General features: G+C 37.7%; 2 protein-coding genes across 3 annotated transcripts; both read left to right on the top strand.

The window, feature by feature from the left end:
* The first annotated feature begins 54 nt into the window (after positions 1-54).
* On the top strand, positions 55-17,660 carry LOC140160492 (beta carbonic anhydrase 1-like). Of its 2 annotated transcripts, none has more exons than XM_072183728.1 (5): positions 55-197; positions 6,377-6,581; positions 13,345-13,569; positions 14,563-14,799; positions 15,531-17,660. In XM_072183728.1, exons 2-5 carry the CDS (start codon positions 6,480-6,482, stop codon positions 15,744-15,746), a joined length of 780 nt encoding a protein of 259 aa, XP_072039829.1. In that variant the 5' UTR covers positions 55-197; positions 6,377-6,479; the 3' UTR covers positions 15,747-17,660. The 2 variants fall into 2 exon arrangements, with proteins under 2 accessions (XP_072039829.1, XP_072039830.1); XM_072183729.1 differs by having other exon boundaries at positions 79-184.
* A 3,758-nt stretch (positions 17,661-21,418) lies between these two features.
* On the top strand, positions 21,419-21,808 carry LOC140160448 (uncharacterized). The gene has a single exon (XM_072183683.1). The coding sequence runs from the start codon at positions 21,419-21,421 to the stop codon at positions 21,806-21,808; it is 390 nt and encodes a 129-aa protein (XP_072039784.1).
* Positions 21,809-23,457: the final 1,649 nt, after the last annotated feature.

Consider the following 23,457-nt stretch of genomic DNA (forward strand, 5'->3'; position numbering starts at 1 on the left):
GGAATGTTTAGACTTGAGCAAAGTCTCCAACTTCCAAGGTTAACCTCTTTCCGTAATCAGGTCAATCCAATCTCTCAAAAGGCTATCACAGACTTGGCAAAGTCTAATAGCGGTGTCGATTGGGCTGGGCAGCGGGAACGCATTCAATGTCAGCTTACATGTCTACAAATTTTGTGGAGGACAGGTAACTATCTGAGGTAACTATTGTCATGATTGTGCATGTTTATTGTTTATTATCGGTGTCACAGGTACAGTCAAAATACATGGCATACGTGAATGCCACTTGTCGTCTCAAGTACTGACTGTACAATTTGCATAACATTTTTATAAGTCGGTTTCAATTCAATTTCAAGTATATTTCTATAAATGTATAAATAAGCTTATAGGTATCCCAGGCAAACCTTAGTTAACACATTTGCTACACGATCATGTCAGAAATTAATATTTTGTTCTGGGTCTGATTATTCGGACTACACATTTGCTAGTCAGCGAAATTCGCCGAGACCGGGGCCCAAACTAGTACAAGGAACTTATACGATGTCCTCATTTAGTGCCGTACTATTACGCTGACTTTCCTATTCGGAGAGGATGTCAATTTCGACATCCTCGTCTGTTTACAAACAGAGAGGTAGACAAAAGACCGTTCCGCTTGTCCAAATACACAAGTATCAGAAAGATGGTCCACAATAGCGTGATTCACGTAACATGAATAGGGATTAAAAAGCTGTCAAGTAGAACCATGTGCTTCTTTTGTCCAATTTGCCATCAAGATTTCATATGGAAACAGTTCAGACCCAGTACACGATAATGTCAGAAATTAATAATTTGTTCTGGGTCTGATTATTCGGACTAGTCCTCATTCACAAACTGATACTATCTGTCCATCGTATAAGACTGTTACCGCACGGCAATGTGGTGAAGGAATATTACACAGTCAAGAATAGGCTCCATCATTTTTTTGTTCTGAACCCTCCCAGTCTCCCAAAACATCAAAACATCAAAAGCGTTGCATTTATACTTACTTAAGACTGTCCTTTTTCATATAACTTAGACAAAGTAGGGCCAACTTGCCTAGAAATGGTCAAATTTTGGCAAGAAATATCTCTGTGTAATCCTATATAAGTCCCATATCACATCGTTATCGGCGATCGAGGTTTTTTTTTTTATGAAGTTTGGTTGGTATCCACCAGCGTCATGCATGTGACGTGACACGGCTAAAATAAGCGACGGAAATCGGGATCGTTAAAACGTCAACAAATTTCAAAACATAGAGAGCAGTAAACTTATTGGCGAGCGGTCCAAATTTTGAGCCATAAGTTTACGTGGTGAACTAGGCCCAAACACAATGCATATTTACATAGAAATTTCAATTTTTTTTCGAGAATAGGTCGGTGAAGGAAACCTACGTAAATATGTTTTCTATACTTCACTTGACCCAAATATATGATTTTTATGGTGATAATCAAGTCGCACATGGAATTTTGGAGGGATTTTGATAGCAGTTCCATTAAAAAAAGCTGCTATCGCCATGAGACTAAGATCTAGAAACACCCCTAAATGCCGTTTTTGGGAATTTTGCTAGCAGAATCTTTTTTGATGAAAGTCAATCTTTGACCAGATGTAACTTTGTTACGGAAAGTGCTATGACAAAAATGTTTTCAGTTTTGGCTTTCTTTACTCAAGGGCTTTAATTTGATATGTAAAATGATGCAGTTTGATGGCAAATTTGAATTCACCTACATGTAGCATACCTAAAAAGCTTACTTGTATTGTAAAAATTCAAGTAAGCTTTATATTTTTTACAGTCATGATCATTTACAGACGTGCATGACTAGTTATAGTAACTACAATTACTACAAATTTCGAACGTTTGAGGACTTGTTCTCAAGTTGTAGTATGTAGGTTTTATTTTGGCAAGTTTGCATTAGAATATCTGGTAAAATACCGGCAGGTTCGTTTTGCATACCTGCATACTGCATATTTTTAGAGTTTCTTAGTGGCGAGTATATATTCATATCAGACGTCTATACTTCCAATCCGTTATGTTCTTTAAAATCCAATATCAACTTGTCAACATCAGCCTGCCTCCATGTTACCAGTGCATCACATCCTCCATCCGCATAACCATCCCCTGTGTTATCGTCAGCCCAGTGCAACTATAGATGTCTACAACTATTCATTCTTTCCAAGGACAATTCGTGTGTGGAACAATCTCCCGAATCAGCTGTGTGTGCGCCTCCATCTGTGCTTTCAAGCCCATAGCACTGAGTTCAATCAGTGCTATGTTGCCACCGGCCAGCCTGAAGACACTTTAAACCAGCCAGCATACTTTTTACTCGCACCTTCTGATGTACAGCACCAAATTTATGTTTTTAGCACCGCACCGACTGTGAGGTCCAAACAACCCACTTCCAGTTTAGCTCAACGAGCTGTTATAGGAAGCCACCCACTGAAGACTGAAGCTACATTATTTGGAGAGCATGTTTTAGTGATGTTGGTGCGAACTTTGTGGTGGTGGCGTGTATGGAGAGGGTGGATGGGTGTGTATGCACTTCCGTTTAATTTCTTGATATTTTTCATTTTGAAAGGTTAATTAGTGTTAGGTTTAAGGGTGTGAGCGAGTCCCGGAATTCGAGTCCCGCCTGATAATCCTATTACCCGGCAGGAAATTCCTGCCCGGTATTCAAATTTAAAAAAAAAAAAATTCAAATTCAATGCATTTTGATATCATTAATAGAGTATGACATGAAAACTATGTATCAATTTTCATATTAAAATTACAAAACAATGTGCAAAATTCAATTTTTTTTTTTTTTTTTAGGTAACCATGGACCTACCTAGATTTAGGTCTAGGATCAGAGACACTTGGTAAAAAACTTTGAAAAAAAACCATTTAAAAAAAAAAAAACAAAAACAATTTTTTTTTTTTTTTTTTTTTTTTTAATTTTTTTTTTTTTTTCAATTTCGGTACCGTTACCCGCCTTGAAAAATGCGCTGGTACCCGGGCACAAAATTACCCGAAAATCACACCCCATTATGCTTTTTTGTATAAAATGTATCATTGCAAACAAGCAATGTATTGTATCATTTGTTCTCAACTATAAAACAGGAAGTAACTTTACTGATGAGCCCTTTAGAATTGAATAACAAAAAGAGGCAGCCTCACCTTTATCAAATGTTTACTTTTATGAATTGCATGGCACCATTTTGGGCCGAAAAAAACCAATATTTTGTTTCTCTTACCTTCCCTCCTTAATTTCTGAGATTTGTCAGATTGTTTTTAGTTTCTAGATTTTTCAAATATTTTGGAATGCTTTAGGAAAACTTCATAAATAGACCTAAATAAGTTTATTAATATCAAAGTAACAAGAATCACTTCCAAGTCTTTTCTAAAGGGTTTATCCCTCATAATCACATGTTTGAGAAGAGAAAAGAAAAGGGACTTTCCTAATAAAGGACTTTCATAGGAAAAGATTGAAACTACTAACAATGCAAATTTTACATTGAAGGAAAAAAAAACCTACCTCATCATCAGTTCATAAACACTCATCCATCATCCATGTATAAAATTACCATACCTCGTTCCAGTGTCCCCCTATTAATAGGCCTATGCTATGATGATTACTATAAGTTTAAATTACACCCTTCCCCCAATACAGCTTCACCAAATGTTAGGGTTCCATACCTGCCAAGTGTCCCAATTTTGGCGGGACATCCCGATTTTAGACCCCCGAAAACGTCATAAAATCGGGAAGTCCCGATTTTCAAAAAAATTGTTATTGAAGGTTGCAAACCATAGAAATACTGCTATTTTTTTTTTTTTAATGCCAATTTTTTTTTACAACAGTTGGATCAAGTTGTACATTTTGATTACTTTTGCTTCTATTGAACATTGCTAGCTGTTCAATAGAAACAAAAGTAATTAACATGTACAACTTTATCCAATGTTGTAAAAATAAATTGGCAATTTTTTTTTTTTTTGCAACATTTCTCTGGTTTCCAACCTTGAATAGCAAGTAATTTAGGGCCTATAACTTCCTTTTTTGGCCAAAAATATTTTTTGAAAATAAAAAAAAAAAAAAAAAAAAAAAAAAAAAAAGAGGGGAGGGATCAAAAATTTGATGAATCATCATTTTATATTATGCATTATATCAATTTCAACCACGAGGCCATGTTATTAGGCAAAAAAGAACTTTGAAGAATGTCTCTCATGTACAAAAGTATATGAAACTGAACATTTGAAACCACTTTTTAGGATGAAGGAAGCATTTTTTTCAAAAAGTCTAAAACAGGTTTTTATGTCAAAAGTGGTCTTTTGGGGTGCTAAATCTGCTAACATTGCCTGGGCTTAGGTACCTAATTTGCATATTTTACGGTATAATTTTGAGAAAACAAGTGAAGATAACAGTCTTGATTGAAGAAGATTGCATATATAATAGATATTCTTCAAGGCTGTTATCTGGGCTTGTTTTGTCAAAATAACCTTATTTTTTAATCCATTTAAATGTAATTTCCCCTCAGAAATGGTGTCGCCTGTAGTGTAAAATGTGTAGAAACCCTCTGGCTTCAGGGGCCCTTAAGAGGGCCCCTGGACCCCCCGCCGTAGTCGCGAGCGCTACGCTCGCTTCGCTCGCTCCGCTTCGCAAGTGTCCCTATTTCTAGTTATCAAAAGTTGGCAGGACGGGTTCAGGTTATATTTAACTATTTCCAATATTGGCATGTTTAGATGTCTGTATGGTATAGTCATAGCTTAAAAATCTGGATTTCATATTATGTCCCATCATTCAGTGGGACATTCCACCTTACTGTAGTACCGGGGTATAAGCATAGTCCATCCAAAGATAGGCATTATGGGATATGATGTCACAAATCTACACTCATAATTGACATAAACAATGTGTATATTTTGTTTTGGAGAATAGCAAGAACAGCCATGTGCTAAATGAAATAGTTTATGTTAAGGTGATGCTGACTGAATCATTTAAGACTGAATGTTTTTCCAAATATTGAGATGCAGACACCTAGAAAATTAAATCACACTCATAACACAGAGCTCCAGCATTGTACAGTCATCCAATCTAATTTATCATCTCTTGCACATTTTGAGATGTCTGCCTAGGGTCAAACAAAAGTGTTCATCATATGTGTTTAGATTTTGTTTACGATATATGCCCAAACTTGCAACATTTGATGCTTACAACTCGCCACTAAGAAACTCTAGAAATATGCAGTATGCAGGTATGCAAAACGAACCTGCCGGTAAAATACTCACTTTAGAAACCTGTGTCACTGATGTATGTCATCTGTGATTGCTAAACTTATTCAATGCATCAGCTTTTGTCCCAAGAAATATTTAAAAGATGATTTTTGAGCGATTTTTATGAGTAGCTTAAAAGTCCACTCCACGACTATGTACATGTGAATATGGTGATGAATGCACGCTAAATTGCGGCGACACATACACATATAGCTCCTTGAACTCATGGTCGGAGCTGTGAGTTCCAATTATTGGAACTACAGACATGACATAAATTACAATACACAGATCATTCCCTATTCAAGCATGGATGTTATTATCTCATTCTTAACAAATCTTGTTTTGTTTTATTTCTGTTTTCTGGTGCAGCTTCCAGCTGTAACAGAAGATGGAAGAGGGCCGACACAAAATGCAAAAATTAAAAAAAAATTATTGAAAAAGATTGAATTTGTGTTCAAGTGTCTCGTGTTTTTTATAGATGTCATTGAAAAAAATCACGGTTTTGATATACATGTATACTACCCACGTGAGTAGTAGTACACCTTGCACTGATAGGGGGGGTAATAATGTGTTTAAGTGGGCACCAGGCTGCAAAATAATCGAAGGCAATTGCCTTCGGTGCCCCTACCAGTTGCCTTGATGCCCTATTAATCAATGCTGCTATTCTTTAACATGTAATTGCCTTGTAAAATAGATGTGCCCTCTCAAAATTGCCTTGAAATGGGTGCCCTTCAGAATCCTTATTTTGCAGCCTGGTGGGCACCCTTTAACATGTTTAAAGCACTATATTTGCGAGCGGGCACCCTATTCCAACAATCATGCGGAATCTTGAGGGCCAGTTCACTTGATCATCAGAATGGGGTCACTCCTGCTCAAGTATGAACCCCTGCCCCATCCCCCAGCAGGCCCAGCTTAAGTTATGTCTTTGAGCAGGCACCCTTTGGAGCACTGGCTGGTGCATGCTCCCTATTCCAAAGATCATTGCGGAAACTTTGAGGGCCTGTTCACTTGATCATCAGAATGGGGAAAAAAGTTACCAAACTCATTTTAAAAGATCATACCGGTACATTATTTTATGGCTTTAAAGTGAAACATTAAGAGTTTGTTTATATCTTACAGCTCACAAATTGAAAGGCAGTTGAACCATTTAGCAGGCAGCATCTGAAGCGATCTGAAAGGCAATTAGTGTTGACTGTTGAACCAGCTGAACAACGTGACCAAAATGCCTCCTATAGAAAAGTTGTTTCGCGGAATTCTCAAATTCCAATCGACTGTGAAAGGAGAATATATGCAGAGTATAAATAATATCAAAGGAAAATTGTCAGTAAGTACAACTTTATCTTGAAATTTGCATCCATTTATTTATTTAATAATAAATTAAAACAAAACATGAAGAGTTTAAACCAAAAATCTATAATCATAGATGCTAATCCATCTATAAGATACATGCTTAAGCAGTATGCAGACTCAGTATTAGATTACAATATTGTGTGTAACATATCTACGTTATTTAATCTAGTCCATCTATTTCAGTAATGTTTGTTCTAACGAATGTTTAATGACGTAAAATCGATAATATGTTACGTATAATATCTGGTAGAAATATATTATCGATTTTACGTCATCAAACATTCTTTAGAACTTAAACATTACTGGAAATAGAATGGCAAATTGGCAATAGATTAAATAACGTAAATATGTTACATACAATATTGTACGTCTAATAAAAAGTCTGCATACTGCTTGACTGTGCATGAACTCATTGATACTCAACTGGAACAACTCAACCATATCCATACCAATACTATTAAGGCTTTTCTGGGTATCCCATCAAAAGGACCGACCCCAGTCTTCATCCATAGCCATGATGGGCTTGCCTTTCCACGTGTTTCCGATATATATTTAGAATCGCATACCCTGGCCTATAGTCGTTGTATGGTTAAAGCTGATACTTGTGTAGTCCATGCATTAAAAAGTAACGTTGACAGGGAGTCAAAATGGAAGCGAAGGGGAAAAAAAGAACAAACGGTTCAATGCGGTGGGACAAAAAATAAATATCAAGTTTCTGATAAAGAATACAGCAATTGGCCAAAATTCAAACAAATGGTCAAAGACTGGTTAGTTTAGTTAGCCGAATCCAATAATATTTCTCACGGAACTGAGCTTTCGCCATCTTGGCTGATGGCTTGATTTGGCAAAACTTGGTTGCTAATGACGCATCCTCGTTACCCGGAAGTGATGTTGATTTAAGCAGTGGGTCATATACATTAGCAACCAAGTTTCGCGGGAAAAGCAGTGGACCAGTTCATCTGTGATCAAGCCATCAGCCAAGATGGGGAAAGCTCAGTTCTGTGAGTAACATTATTGGATTCGGCTAACTAAACTAACCAGTTTATGATCTCTACAATCCTACCAAATGAATCTCTTTGCTGAGATGGTCAAAGCTTTGCAGTCCGGGCCTCAATTGACTTCCTGTCAACCTTCAGCAATCTGAAGACCTGGGGTAAAAGATCTCAAACCAAATGTAGATTCTGTGGTAATCAAGAAACTCTCATACATGTTCTTAATTCCTACACTGTTTCCCTCAACCAAGGCAGATTTACGTGGTGCCATGATTCAATCTTAGACCATCTTCTACAACATCTAAAAAATGCCTCTTGCAACAACTATCCAGATCTTTTCCGACATGTCTGGTTTTACCACCACCGGTGGCACTCTTCCTGTCAATGTCATAGTCTCAAAACTCTGTCCCGATATTGTCTTAATCAACACTGAAAAGAAGTATGTCCACTTGGTTGAGTTGACAGTCCCATTTGAACAAAATATTAACATGGCTCATACCAACCTCATATCAGACATTTCAGAGAATGGCTTCACTTGCAATCTCACCTGCATAGAAATTGGTTCACGTAGTTTGGTTACACCCGATACCACCAAAAGGATTTCCAACATCTTCTCCTTTGTCAAAGCCAAACCACCCAGGTCAATCAAAAAGGACCTAAGCAAACTTGCTATCCTCTCCAGTTATCTGGAATGCCTGTCATGAACCGACATGGGGCTCATCTGATCAACCTCATCTCAAGCTTTAAGTGTTTTGCCGCTCATGTGCCTCTTGCATTATTGTTTTTATTGCCTTGTTTGCATAGGCCTATGTTTTTTGTTTTATTTTGTTGTCTTGCCTGCAGCCCTGCACCGTGGTACATGTCCTGGGCATTTGTATACAATCTTTGTTGTTTTTCCTGCTTGCATGTATTTTGCTTGCTGTGTGACCTGTGTTAATAAAGATTGATTGAACAACCCAATATTTGGTCTTAAATATTATGATCAGTGATGGTAGCTGAATATAAGGCCCTTGAAACTTGATTTCCTGTTTCCGTCTCCCATGCGCATAATCAAATTTCGCTCCACGTTTTGTGAACCAAGAATCTGAAGAAAATAATTATTATATGGTAAAATTGTATTTTTCTAAATATTTTAGTGTTCTTCAAAGTGAAAATGGGCTGCAAAATCATTTTGGAAGCAGGGAAATAAAAATTCAGTCTTCTGTGATTTCATATAAATTTAAAAAGGGTTGAGTTTAAACCTTACTAAACACTGTGGCCTATGTATGGGTGGTGCCAAATTGGTTAATTTTTGTGAGAAATGGAAAAGGGATGATAAAAAAATCTTCTTGGAATACTGCATATTGCTTATACATTGTTAGGGAGTGCCTCAGGAAGTCATCATCATCATCATCGGCTGCCCATCGAGTTCGATGAAGGCACAGTTGTCGAACTTGATGGGTGTCTCTTTCTCCATCCTTCAAGGTACTTCTCCTTTCGCTTCCGCTCCACTGTTTTCCCAACATCGTGGATCTTCTTCCTCCAATTGACCCGGTCACTAGCTTTCGTCTCCCACTATCAACATCCATGTCAGCATAAAAGCACTCTTGTATGGTTTGTGAATCAAACGTGAAAGAAAAATAGACAAAAGTAACAGATATGACATCAAAATAATGGATAATGAAAAAGTTGACTCATTACGAGCTGAAAAAAAAGTGACAGGATTCACAGGAAACAGGAAATCAAGTTTTAAGGGCTTAAGGGGTACTACACCCTGTGGTAAATTTGTGACTATTTTTGCATTTTTCTCAAAAAATAATAACACACTGGTAACAAAAGTTATGTATATTATTGGGGCAAGGAATCCAATTACTACACTGAAATTTCAGTGACTCAAGACAAGCGGTTCAGTATATACTAGGCGGTACCCGTATTTCGCGGTTCTCGGCTGTCATGGTTATTGGCTTTTGCAGATCTTAAAATTAGGGTATGTCCTTTGGCTGGGATCACTGTCCTCACAGATGAGCTCAATTGCAGCTTTTTGCAATTTGACCTGACTTTCGCTCTCAAATCTGAGCTTCCTTGGCCAAAGTTACACCCACCCACCAAGTTTCATGAGCAATTTGAAATTTTTATGTTTTTTGACCTATGACCTCTGAACTGTAGGTCTGACAAAAGGTCGCGTGGAAACTTTTTGTTTGTTAGTCCAAGGTCCACCCACCCACCGAAGTTTTAGCTCTATAGGGCAATTTGAAGTTTTTACCTATCTTGACCTATGACCTCTTAACCGTAGGTCTGTCGAAAAGGTCACCGTGGAAACTTTTGTTTGTTAGTCCAAGGTCCACCCACCCACCACATTTGAGCTCCATAGGGGCAATTTGAAATTTTTACCTTTTTGACCTATGACCTCTTCACCGTAGGTCTAAAGAAAAGGTCACCGTGGAAACTTTTGCTCGTTAGTCCAAGGTCCACCCACCCACCAAGTTTGAGCTCTATAGGGGCTATTTGAAGTTTTTACCTATCTTGACCTATGACCTCTTAACCGTAGGTCTGACGAAAAGGTCACTGTGGAAACTGACAAAAAGGTCGCCGGGGACACTTGTGTTTGTTAGTCCAAGGTCCACCCACCCACCGAAGTTTTAGCTCTATAGGGGCAATTTGAAGTTTTTACCTATCTTGACCTATGACCTCTTAACCGTGGGTCTGTCGAAAAGGTCACCGTGGAAACTTTTGTTTGTTAGTCCAAGGTCCACCCACCCACCACAGTTTGAGCTCCATAGGGGCAATTTGAAATTTTTACCTTTTTTGACCTATGACCTCTTAACCGTAGGTTTGACGAAAAGGGCACCGTGGAAACTTTTGCTCGTTAGTCCAAGGTCCACCCACCCACCAAGTTTGAGCTCTATAGGGGCAATTTGAAGTTTTTACCTATCTTGACCTATGACCTCTTAACCGTGGGTCTGTCGAAAAGGTCACTGTGGAAACTTTTATTTGTTAGTGCAAGGTCCACCCACCCACCAAGTTTGAGCTTCATAGAAGCAATTTGAAATTTTTACATTTTTTGACCTATGACCTCTTAACTGTACGCCTGACAAACCAAGTTTGAGCTTCATAGAAGCAATTTGAAATTTTTACATTTTTGACCTATGACCTCTTAACTGTACGTCTGACAAAAAGGTCACCGTGGAAACTTTTATTTGTTTGTCCAAGGTCCACCCACCCACCAAGTAGTTTTTACCTATCTTGACCTATGACCTCTTAACCGTAGGTCTGTCGAAAATTTGAGCTCTATAGGGGCAATTTGAAGTTTTTACCTTTCTTGACCTTTGACCTCTTAACCGTAGGTCTGAGGAAAAGGTCACCGTGGAAACTTTTGTTTGAGAGTCCAAGGTCAACACATTGGCATGGCTAGATTTGTCATTTAAAGTGTTTGAAATTAGACTTCAATTGAACTTGACCCCGGCCTTGACCTTTGACCTTAAAAAATATAAACTCGTTCTTCCTCATACCAAGCTGCACCCACCCACCAAGTTTGAGGAACGTATGCACCCCTAGTCTCCGAGAAAATAGGCGGACAGACAGACACACAGACACACAGACACACAGATAGACAGATAGACGATGCGTATTATTATATAGATGATCGGAAATGAGGTACATCCTAGCGGTACCTTATTTCTTATCATAAACAACAAACCGCTTGTCTTGGGTCACTGAAATTCCAGTGTAGTAATTGGATTCCTTGCCCTATAATATACATAACTTTTGTTACCACTGTGTTATTAGTTTTTGAGAAAATGCAAAATAGACACAAATTTATCGAGGGGTGTAGTACCCCTTAACATGGGAAAATGTGAAGTAAAAAATACAAGTCCCTAATATGTAACAAATAATACCAAAATATCAGTTTTCTTCATGAATCTTTTGATGGACAGTGACAGTGGACACACTTTCAGCTTCCCAATCTGAATGGGTCTCACTTCCAGCATGAGTTCACAAAATACCTAAAAAGTATAATTGGAAATTTAAACTTATGATCTCAACACCTAAAAAGTACCTAATGATGTTACAGATACCCAAACACACAGAGTACTACAGAGAGCGTACCACCAGTCAAAGTCCCAGTGTATTATATGGTGTAAGTTCTCGCATATTCATGAGGGCCGATTGTTCGATTGTGCCGTGTCTAACAATCACACCAGCGCTGCGTGCCTTCGTGTATACGCGATAGAGCGTTGCGTGCTTTCGCGATAGACCGTGAAAATACGCGGCAATTGCCTAGCAGTCTCACACATTTCATGGAACAATCGGCCCTCATTAATATCGGATGATGCAGAGACTTTGACTGGTGGTACGCTCTCTGTAATACTCTGTGCCTAAACCAGTCCACATTGCACTATCTCATCGCATTCGCATGTATATGCACAATGAAAAAAGTTACTTAATGATCTATTGGTACTGGCAGAATTGAGCCACCAATGTCAGCAGCATTACATGTATAATGTATTAAATTAAAAAAAATATGTTCAAAAGGATCAAACATATGTGACACGATCAAGGGAAATAAGTCGGATGTCGCTAATATTGATTTTGAGATATTGGCAAAGAAAGTGTTAAAATTCGAACCCGGTTCGATAAACTGTCACAGGTATGTTGAATTGTATGTGCATGAACACAAAATGGGAGGCTTTTGGGAACTTTCAAATTCCCTCAGATTTCAGCAGTGTTGCTTTAACATACACTACAAGATACATATTGGGGCAGCCTGCACAGGTACACCATCACCAAGATGCAGTACCCGGGGAGTTTTCAGCGATTGATATATTGATTTAACTTTGCACAGAAAAGTCGTATCAACATGGGGTTTTCAGTATCAGAAAGCTCTAAATGTCTTCTTTAGAAACATATGTAAAACTCATTTTCGACTAGGGTCGACATGTGACTCATTCCCCTTGATCATGTCACATATGGGCAAAGGATCCAAGATTAAAATATTGAAGATCCATATTGGGTCAACACTTTGAAATAATGTCTGGGCATCTGGATGGTGTTGATTCTTCTCTGAACCATAGCGGTTATGGAAATACAGACATATGATTGGACCAAGCATTGTCTGATCACAGATATGTGTTTTTATCTGTGGACTTATTTAGTCAAAAATCCTGAGATTATTATGTACACAATTCTGCTTTGAATGGTTAAGGGCTAAGATTGACAAAACAAAAGATTGAGTGTTATGTAATATAATTCATGAATTAGGATTTAGAAAAAATCAATGTTTTGTTGATTCTTCATAACCCTAATGCCCCAAGGTTTTTTTGGCGACGGGGATGGAAAGAAGAAAGGAATAAAGAGATAAAAGAAAGAAAGAAGTTGTTTGCTCTGGGTGGGGTTCGAACCAGAGACCCCTCGCATGCCAAGCACTAGGTCAGCGACACTTTGCCACGGGTCTTGGGCTTCACTGGCCAGCGAAACCATGCCTATCACTTGTTAGGGCAATTGCGCCATCACACCACGGGATGCATGCACTAACAGCGCATATATCTAGTAGTATTTTGTAGTACCTGGGCGTGTTAGGGTTAAGATGAACAATAGTAGTTATATACAGTTCAACTTCTTTTATTCTGACATGATGGCTCCAATATTGTCCATATGTACATATGTTTTCCTATAAAGATGACACAGCTGGATTTTCAGGTGAGGGAAGTTGGAAGAGTTTGCAAGGAATTACTGTTTCACTTAGTTCATTTTATTTTCTCTTTGCAGCCACCTGTACTGTTTGTGTCCTGCATGGACAGTCGTGTATTACCAACACGATTCTGCCAGTCAGATCCAGGTGACATGGTGCTCATACGAAGTGCTGCCAATGTGATATCCAGGTCAGAAGGTCATCTCATAGGTCAACCTAACACAGATGCGGTGGGCTTAGAATTAGCCATCAAATTACAAGGTGTACGGCATATTGTAGTGTGCGGACATGCTGATTGTAAGGTGGGTAAACAAATTAATGTTTACTAGAAATATTTACAAAAACAATATTAACCATATTCTACCTAGGGAGGGGGCTATCATTTTCTTCAGAAGGGGGAGCCCAAATTTACAAAAAGTTGGCGTCAATAACATTGTGACCCCCCTATTTCGGCAACAAAAATGTATGACACCCCACCACCGGTCCCGATACCCCTAAACAGGCTAAACTTGTATTGAAATCAGTCTGTTTGAATATTCTAATCACTATCTGTGGTCATCTTGTGACTTCCTACATTTTGGTCATCAAAATTTTTATGACATCACCCCGCCCCTTTATTTTTCTTTCCTAAAAGAAGAAAATGATAGGCCTCTTAATTAGCCCCACAGTCAGTCAGTCGTTTCGGGTGCCCTTGTAAGTATCAAAATATTTTATTTTGAGAATGTTCTTGTGACATCTCGCCAGAAACATCACAAAATATCAATTCAAGTCCTATACTTTGTCTACTTTCTGTTTTTAAGTCGCGATCTTTTCATGCTTGTTTTTTTACGCGCTACGCATTAATTTTCTTGCTTGTTTTAGATTGTTTTCTTGTGTCATTTTATAATAAAGCCTGAAGAAGGTACGCCCAGTACCGAAAATTTGCTGCTAATGTACAACTGTTTCCCGTCTTCGTTTGTTTTATTTTATGTTATATATTTCACGGGAGTGCATCTTTAGAGATCCAGTTAAAGTATGTGTGTTTTGTCAACTTTCTGTCTACAAATTGTCTACTTTCATTAACACACAAAATATAAACCAGACAGGTCAACTAATAGCACTCTTAATGTGGGTCTACTTTTTGGCGTAGTGGTAAAAGTCTAACATTTCCTGCCGATTATGTGTTGATCAAACTATATGTGAAAATACTGTTGTGAGATTACGAGAATCGACTTAGACAGTGAGTGTTAGAGATATGGCACAGATACAACAATGTGTGAAATGCAAAATTTTTCAAATTGTTTTCTTCAATATAGGCCATCACTGTGATCCAAGATCTACAAGCCAATGTTGCTGGGGGAGAGTTTTCACGGGACACAGAACCATTCTCATCTTGGTGGCGTGGTGTAGCCACCACCAGTCTAGCAAAGTTACAAACAATGCATAACAATCCGGGACAACCTGTCAGATTTGCAGCTTTAGGTCAGCCAAACGTAATGGAGGCATTTATTGATCCGGAAAACAAGTTGAACCCGGTCGATAAACTGTCACAGGTATGTTGAATTGTATGTGCATGAACACAAAATGGGAGGCTTTTGGGAACTTTCAAATTCCCTCAGATTTCAGCAGTGTTGCTTTAACATACACTACAAGATACATATTGGGGGCAGCCTGCACAGGTACACCATCACCAAGATGCAGTACCCGGGGAGTACCAGTGCAATAACTCAGCTGTGCAGTAGCAGCGTTGGTACTGTATAGTGGAAATAATGGAAACCCTATACAAGACTCACTGGCTGAATTTGGAACCCTAAACAAGATCTCAGCTAGTCTCTATGGGAGGTTAACATAAAGAGCTTGGTTACCTGACCAGTATCCCAAGTGATCGGAGAGGGGGGGGGGGTACTCACATAGTAAAGGCATATGGGGATGTGCTGCTCCAATGGGTAGGTTTTCCACACAAAAAATGAAAAAATCCTTAGGCATGGGTGTATGTTTTGAAGAAAAAATCCTTAGACATGGGTCTCTCTTTTAAATTTTCAGTGCTATGTTTGAAAAACATATGTTGCTTTTACTATTTTCAAGCTCAAATCCCTAGATATGGGTCCTTATTTTCGGAAAATCCCTAGATATGGGTCCCCATTTTCGGTAAAATTACCCTTAGAAATGGGTAAGGGTTCAGAAGCTTGAGCCGCACATCCCCCGTCGAAAAATAATCCTAGTGTGATTTGTTTGTCCCCTATATAAAATGATTTAATCAATTTCTTTGTTCTTTTGTATTCAGCTCAACACATTGCAGCAACTAGAAAACCTGTGGACTCATGATATTGTAAGGGAGAAGCTCCTAGCTAAAAAGTTAATTTTACACGCCATGTGGTTTGATGTACGCGCAGGAAACGTCTTCCTGTTCAGCCAAAAAAGAAAGCGATTTATTGAAGTGTGTGATAAAGAATTGCCCAATTTAGAAGAACTTGTACTAGCTAAATATTATGATTGGTGATCGATAATGCTGTTTTAAGAATGTTTTTAGTATTTATTGTGTAGGAGGTGTTATGGGTAGAGAGGTTCATAACAGTAAGCCAAAGAATTAAGGTACCAGTTGTATTCACCACTGTACATCCTAAATAAAGACAAATATGTCAAAATTAAAACAAGCAGCCAAATACCTGTACTCTGCAGCTCTGATTTAAGACCTTATTTGTTCAAATTGGTTGAGGATTAAAGAAACGGAGATCTAAAACCTCATGAAGAAAGTTGCACTTTTGTGTTCTAATCAATGAAAGCACGATGCTAGTTTTAATGTGCTAATCAATGGAAGCATGGCACTAGTTCTCTTGTTCGCGAACGCTTTGTGTACAAATCAATAGGGCATGCAATGGACTAAACTGCAACTTTAAATTGCCAATTGGCATCTTCCTTGGGTTTTTGGATTGTCATGTTTTTATTTCTAGAATAATTTCAACAAATGAGATTTTAAATTTGAGCTAAAAGATGCAGCTATTGGCTGCTGGTTCCAATTATGACATACTGTAAAAGTAGAAATTTTCGCGAGGTTTTTATTTTCGCGAATTTCGCGAGTGGACATAAAATCGCGAAAATAAAAACTCGCGAAAATAATTTTTTGCATTAGGTTTCTATTGTATCAATATCAAAACCGCGAAATTTAATACTCGCGCAATTGACAAAATCGCGAAAATATTGACTTTTACAGTATCTGTCTTTGTTTAGGATATATTACAGGGGGTGAGCATGACTGGTACCTTAATTCTTTGGCTTACTGTATAGTCGTTTATACTTGATGTCATTTACACTTTCCCAATTACATTCAGTGTTGGAAATAAGGTAGACCCTCGAGCCAAAAACCCATGTGGATTTTAGACCTAAGCTTACCCTTTGTGTAAAAAGCATGGAATTAGCCTAGATCAGAAATCAAGAATGGTTTAAGGTTAAGGACAGCTCATAAATTATATCAGAGTAAAATGTCATGATGTAATAGAGTAATGAGTGCAATATTTTACCTATTAGATTTTTAAAATATGTGGATGACATCTCTCAGACTATTGTTCAGTATAGTCCAAAGTACTCCCAGTCCAAACAATCTAAAGGTTCATATGTTAGCACTATATTTTATAAAATAGGAGATATTTTCTAATGTAGATATGGGGAATATATGATGCATGAAAGGGGTCAATTGTGCAAAAAGTGAAATTTGTCAATGAATCAAATAAATATGCATATTCATTATTGCACTAAATTCTATTTGAAGAAAAAATATGCAAACCTTATTCAGGTTTCGGACTCATTGACTACACATTTTCTGGCAAAAAAGGTGTATAGCTTGAAATGTTGGTCGCATTTTAGCGAAAAAAAGGTGCATTCTCGAAAAACATTTGAAAAATTGCTAAAAGGGTGTTTTCACCTGAAATCTTTGTAAAATTCGTGCATAAGTATGGGTACTCACTACCCACGAATATACAGAAAATATTGGGACCAGGAAAGTGTTCTATCAGTAGCAGGATAATAGCGTTAGAAGTCATCGACACAGTGCATCCACTTGACATATTAACTAACATGGTGGGTAAATATATTACTCAAGAGTACTTGTTATAATGCTATAGTGCTTTTGTAAAATAATGTAAATGCAAAATGTAATGCAATGTGGTACCAGGGACTTATCAGTTATTACTGGAGAGGGAAATATGGAGAGAAAAAAATCATGCCCACCTCTTCATGTTCACCCAAAGATTTTACATTCCCATCCCCTTATTTCTCAAATTTGTTTCCTGAAAACTGTATGTTCCCCATTTTGATTGAGGGAGATCATCTTCTCCCAAATCTTTCTCCTTCCAGTAAATTATTGGTCTGTCCCTAACAACCACTGAATTTTTCCTTCAGTAAAATAAGCCGTTTGCATTGTGGGTAATATCATGGGAGGATAAAAAGTCTGGAACTGCAGAGTATTTCAATTGAAGAACTTCACACTCTGTAAGAAATGTTTTGTACTTGTGTTTTGCATATTGTCAAGTCTTCATAGCACTTGCGTATAATAACAAGCAAAGTATAAATGTGACGAATGAGCCGTAATTTCAACAAATTGTATTGATTTGAAATGACTGCCGATTATGACTGTTTGATATTTATTACCAGCAATGTGGAAAAAGAGGCACATGTAGAACCGAAAAAGGTACCATTTTATTGAAGGAGCAAAGTTTCAAGAAACCATAACCCCGCTTCTGGATATCGTTTGAAGTCAAATGATAAACCATTTTAAAGCGTATGATATATATTTTCTGAACACGAAATAAAACAAAATTGACCCGGGCCGTCTTCACGGCTCAGTCGTGGTGTACGGTAACAAATTGGATGAGCCTAGCTAGTTAGAACTAGCAATGTTGTACTAAACTAGAAAGTAATATTACAGGAATTTTGGATGAGTCCCAGTTCATTCACACAACTGGGTGATGGATTGTTTATCCCACTTTGATGTACCAAATTTTGATGTCTGAATATGTTTATTGCAGATACAGGGTATAATAGTTAGCGCTGAAATGTAGCAAGTTATATATAGATAGCACTGAATTGTAGCAAGTCATTTCATTTGTATACAGTACTTTTAAAAAAAGGTAAAGGAGGCAATCCTGTATAAAGAGTGATCGGAGTGCCCATCTCTCTTTCATTGGCGATTGGCCAGACTCCTCCATGTAATATTGCTATAGGGCTACACCTCCTCCACAGCGAGTCTGTTGCCTTCCCAGCATTTAAGAATGCAGGTACCCATTTTTATACATGGAGTAATCGAGATAAAGTGCCTTACTCAAGGGGCTCGAACCCGCAACCTTCCAATTATGAGTCGGAGCCCTCGGCCACCATGCTCCCTATACTTTGGTTCACATCAAGTGCAGTAAATACACACCTACGTCACTCAATACTAAACTTGAGGTGAACTAAAGCTTAGGCAGAAATACTGACCAACAGGAATTCCCATGCAGATAACGTCAGAATGATTGTCATGTTGATGTATTATACATTGTAGGTCTACATGAAAAATTGCTAGATCATAGAAATATAAAACAGTATCATGACTTTGTAATTGGCATGTATTTTCTCCTAATTATAATGTTAATAAATAGGTAATAGCAGGGTGTAAACTTAAATCAAGATGCAGAGATGCCAACCTTCACTGATTCTCAGGGAGGCTCCCTGAATTGAATGAATTGTGTGTACATTACCAATTATGATAACATCTCCGATTGAGGAAGGTTTTGCACCCATTAAGTTGCATGTAATTCTGAAAACGACCCTGATTTCTGTATGAAACCTCTCTGATTATGGTATGTAAATGTTGGCACCTCTGACGATGCAGATATGGAATTTGTGATGTCATCTAAGGTACGGCCAATTTCAAAATTTCTTATCAAGGCTAGTAACTATAGCTTGGACAGCTTTATTTTGTTTTAAAAGTACTGTTTTAGTGAATGTGTGTGTGGTTATAAATGTGACCTGATTTGATCCATTCAGGCCAAAGAAATTTTTTACTAACTTGCTCAGTACCTACACTCAATGATGTTGAATCCCCAGGTCTCTTGAATACTTGGTTGCAAAGTTATGAACCTTTACTATGTATATTTTCTTATGTTTTTAATTGTTGTTGTTTTTTTCTTGTTTTTTGCCTATATCTTAGTTTCATTATTACCGACTTTAGCCTGATTGGATCAGATGTGGTCACAAATGTTAATTCAAATTATACATACCATATGTATATATGACATTGTAGTATTATAGAGAAAGAAATAATATGTAAAAGCATGTATTATCACCTTTTGAGCAGCTGTACAATTTATGAAATAAATATCGAATTTGCTTAGGCCAAAAAAAAAAAAAGTTTGTCTCAAAGCTTTTTTTTTTTTTGTTATTCCCGACTTTTTTTCATGGTATTTTGAGAAAAAAGTCTGATTTTCGCTGATTTTTTCTGGAAAAAACTTTAAAAAAAAAAAAAAATTTAAATAAAAAAATTTCCTTATTTGTTTTTTGTCAAATCGTGGGATTTTACAAGCTGCAGCAAGCTTTGAGACAAACCTTTTTTTTTTTTTGGCCTTATAATAGAAGACCAAATTAAAAAGACTAGTTTGCGTCTAACGTCAGGGCAAAGGCACAACGTGATTGGTTGCTGACCTGCGCGGTATGACATTTTTGGTCTGGTTGACAGGACATCATACGCAAACTAGTCGGTCTTCAATTATACCTTTCTTGGCTCCACCAAGCATGTTGGGTGCAGTGTCACATGATATCAATTTTCATACTAAAAAAATACATTATATCCCTTTGTTCTGTTTAAAATATGCTGAACTTCATTGATAATGTGAATTTATAAACACTGTCAATCAATGACACATAATGGGCTATTCCAGTTAAAATCCATACCCTAGGGAAGACGTGACTTTAATCTTATCAATACATTATGGAAAGTCCACAGTATTGAGGCAAACAAATGTATTTATTTCTGTCCACATTTGTTGGCGGTTGATGTGTTTGTAAACAGGGATACACACATGTCCACGGTTTCTAGGTAGTGTGTGTAAAACGCCATGAAAATAACAGTTGCCGGCATAGGACAAGTCTGCATTTGGATAGTAAAAAATTAGCCACATCCACAAGGTGGACACCAAATGTGTGTACAGTGGGATAGTAACAACTCCACAAAATATTTTTCATGTCCTTGTTTGTCGTTTGCAATACGCCGTAGAAGTGACGTAGTTTATCGGATTAACTACCATAACAATAGATGAATAAAATTTTGACTATACCGCCCTGCACTGCAACGTTCATGCGGTACCGATGCATTGAACTATAGATGTCAAAGATGTCATCTTTGAAAAGAGCAGTATTGTATTCAATCTATGTTTGCTGACATACACAGGTGATTAGTGTATTCTGCTTGTAGTGCGGGCAGTCTATTCAAAAATTGTATTCATCTATTGCTATGGTAGTTAGTCCGATTATGACATCACTTCTACGGCGTATGTGGGAGTGTGTTGGTAAAGTATATAAAATGCCCTTGAAATAAAATTAAAAAACGAAAGTATACAGGCTGACCAAATCATATACCATCATTACCTAGCACACACATGCATATATTACATACATATCATATGCACCTGAGTAAAATGCATTAATTACAGTAATGCAACGTAATGTAAGTTGCCCATTTACCCCTTGTATTCTAGATGTATATTTGCAATAAAATCATTAACAATGAAATTTGTTTATATTTTGTGAATATATTGTCAAATTGAAATCATTCACCTAAAAGGGTATAGAAGTTCTGATAAGTATATGTAACCCACATCTACCAGACCATGAGATCTTGGAAATAAAAGATTTGAACCCAGGAAACTGTCATTGCAAGTGTATTTTGTTTGTGTTATACGTGTAATGCGTTGTAGCAATAATAGCATGTGCTTAGTTCAGTCCCAGCCAGCTTGTTCACCTTTGTCACTAAATGAACCGTGGCAATAATATCAAAATAGCAATCAATGATTGGATAACCGTGTCATCAGATGGTTTGGACAAAAAAAACCAAGCCGGCTGGGACCGAGACTAGCACATGCTAAGCACTATATGCGGAGTCACAACAAAAACTTTTCTCTTATGCTGCCCATAAGAGGACTCCAGATGAGCTATAAGAAGACAGAGATCATGTCCATCAGCCGATCCAATGTTACAAAACCAGCTGTACACCTAGGCAATGAAGGTCTCATCAAAGTAGTTGACCATTTCAAGTACCTTAGTGCCTACTGCAGTGCTGACGGGTCTAATGTCAAAGAACTGAACAACAGAATTGGTAAAGCCACAGGAGCCTTCAGAGAGCTGGACAAGGTGTGGAAGGATCGTAACATCAACCTGGAGACCAAGCTGAAGTTCTACAATGCTTGTGTACTCTCCACACTCCTTTATGCCGCTGAGTGCTGGACACTCACAGAGAGGGACGAGGCTAGACTTGATGCCTTTGACATGCGCTGCCAACGCAAAATCCTTCGAGTGATATACCCGTATTTGATCTAAGACCAAACAGCCCCAAATCACATCAGTTATCAGAAAACGCCGCCTACAGTGGTTTGGTCATCACGAATGGATGAAGACCGCATCCCCAAGAGGCTCTATCTTCGGAAGCCAACCCATGGGAAACGCAAACCTGGTCGTCCAAAGACATCATGGAGAGACGTCATCCATAGAGACATCTCAAGGCTGGACCTAGGGTGGACTGTAAAGGAGGCTGAGGTTGCAGCTCTGGACCGTAGGACTTGGAAGCATCTCTTGAGCCAGGCAGCATGTGCAGAAATGCATGAAGCTGACTGGTATGTGGCCCATTCACAATCAATTTGATTGATCAATATTGGGGGATTGGATTTAGATGCAGGATTGGATAAAAAATAATATATCTCAATATTCTTGAAGAGAACTAATCTAGTTTGATTTTATGGACGGTTGGACAATAAAATCACTATTGATGGCAGATTTTGTATCCACTCTTGTATCTAGGGTCTTTGATATTGATCAATCAAATTGATCGTATATAAGTCGCATTAGTTCCAATCAAACACTGTTTTCAAACAACAAGTTAAGAAACACACTTCACTCAGTATCATGGGGTAACATTTTGCAAATGTTTTGTATATCGTTTTATTCATTTCCTCTCAACTGAATTTACCTATTTTTAAAGAACCACTTGAATCTTGCACTGAAGACAACTGCTTATGAGAAACTTTTAATGTAACCCAGTATTGTACAGTGTAAAACCACATTGTTTTCAAAGCATTTACCTGTCATTACTTAACAAAATTAACACTGTCATGGTTTGTGACAACACATTGATCAGCATTCCAGAAATCAAAATACTCTCATAACTTTTGTGTCAGCCATGAACACAAATTTACACTACTATACGGACTACAAAATTTAGCAGTTGCTGTTCAATGATCATTTTGATCACTATACTTCCCAGCACTTCCTAGTATATTATTGCATAGCAATTCAACACACTCACTGGTACAATATTTTAGTGGTACATAAGCACAAAATGATATATTACTGGACAAATCCAATCCATTATATCTATGTTGATCACATCTCATACATGGCAGTGATCACACAAAGCCTTTAAAACTAAAACTGTTTTATCACAAGTACTTTGTGCAACATAAATACTTATTACTTGTTAGGGATTGACAGCTTCAACTATGGTTATACACCAATTTTAATCAAATGCCCAAATACGTAGAGTGTCGGGCTCATTCGACACCCACCCTTACACCACCAAGAATTATACATTATTGATATGTACAGTACAGGCAATTTCATGTACAGTCCAACCTCTTTTATCTGGTCATGACGGTACCCACCATTGGCCAGGAATAATCCGGATAAGGGAAAGAGTGTAATTTGCAACTGAATGTCGGAAGTGTTGGAATTTTGATAACACTGAAAAGATGGTATTTGACAAAACATGTTTTCCTTTGAGGATCATTTAGCCAGATAACAGAGATCTTTATAACAGGTCCAAATAAAGGAGGTTGAACTGCATACACAAATATTAACCTCATACTTCCCTAGACTCTCATGTGCTGACTGATAGAGCATCTGTCTGGTAATTTGAAGGTCCTGGATTGAAACCTTACAAAATTGTACCAAATTATTCCTTCTTTAAGTGCTTG

The sequence above is a fragment of the Amphiura filiformis genome, chromosome 9 (genome assembly GCF_039555335.1).
Source record: "Amphiura filiformis chromosome 9, Afil_fr2py, whole genome shotgun sequence".
Taxonomy (NCBI): Eukaryota; Metazoa; Echinodermata; class Ophiuroidea; order Amphilepidida; family Amphiuridae; genus Amphiura; species Amphiura filiformis.

What these genes read in the sequence shown, in the direction of transcription:
- LOC140160492 (XM_072183728.1), top strand. Translation starts at nt 6,480, where the DNA reads ATGCCTCCTATAGAAAAGTTGTTTCGCGGAATTCTCAAATTCCAATCG. An exon ending in GCGGACATGCTGATTGTAAG is followed by an intron (nt 13,570 to 14,562) that starts GTGGGTAAACAA and finishes TCTTCAATATAG; the next exon opens with GCCATCACTGTGATCCAAGA. An exon ending in CGGTCGATAAACTGTCACAG is followed by an intron (nt 14,800 to 15,530) that starts GTATGTTGAATT and finishes TTTTGTATTCAG; the next exon opens with CTCAACACATTGCAGCAACT.
- LOC140160448 (XM_072183683.1), top strand. Translation starts at nt 21,419, where the DNA reads ATGAGCTATAAGAAGACAGAGATCATGTCCATCAGCCGATCCAATGTT.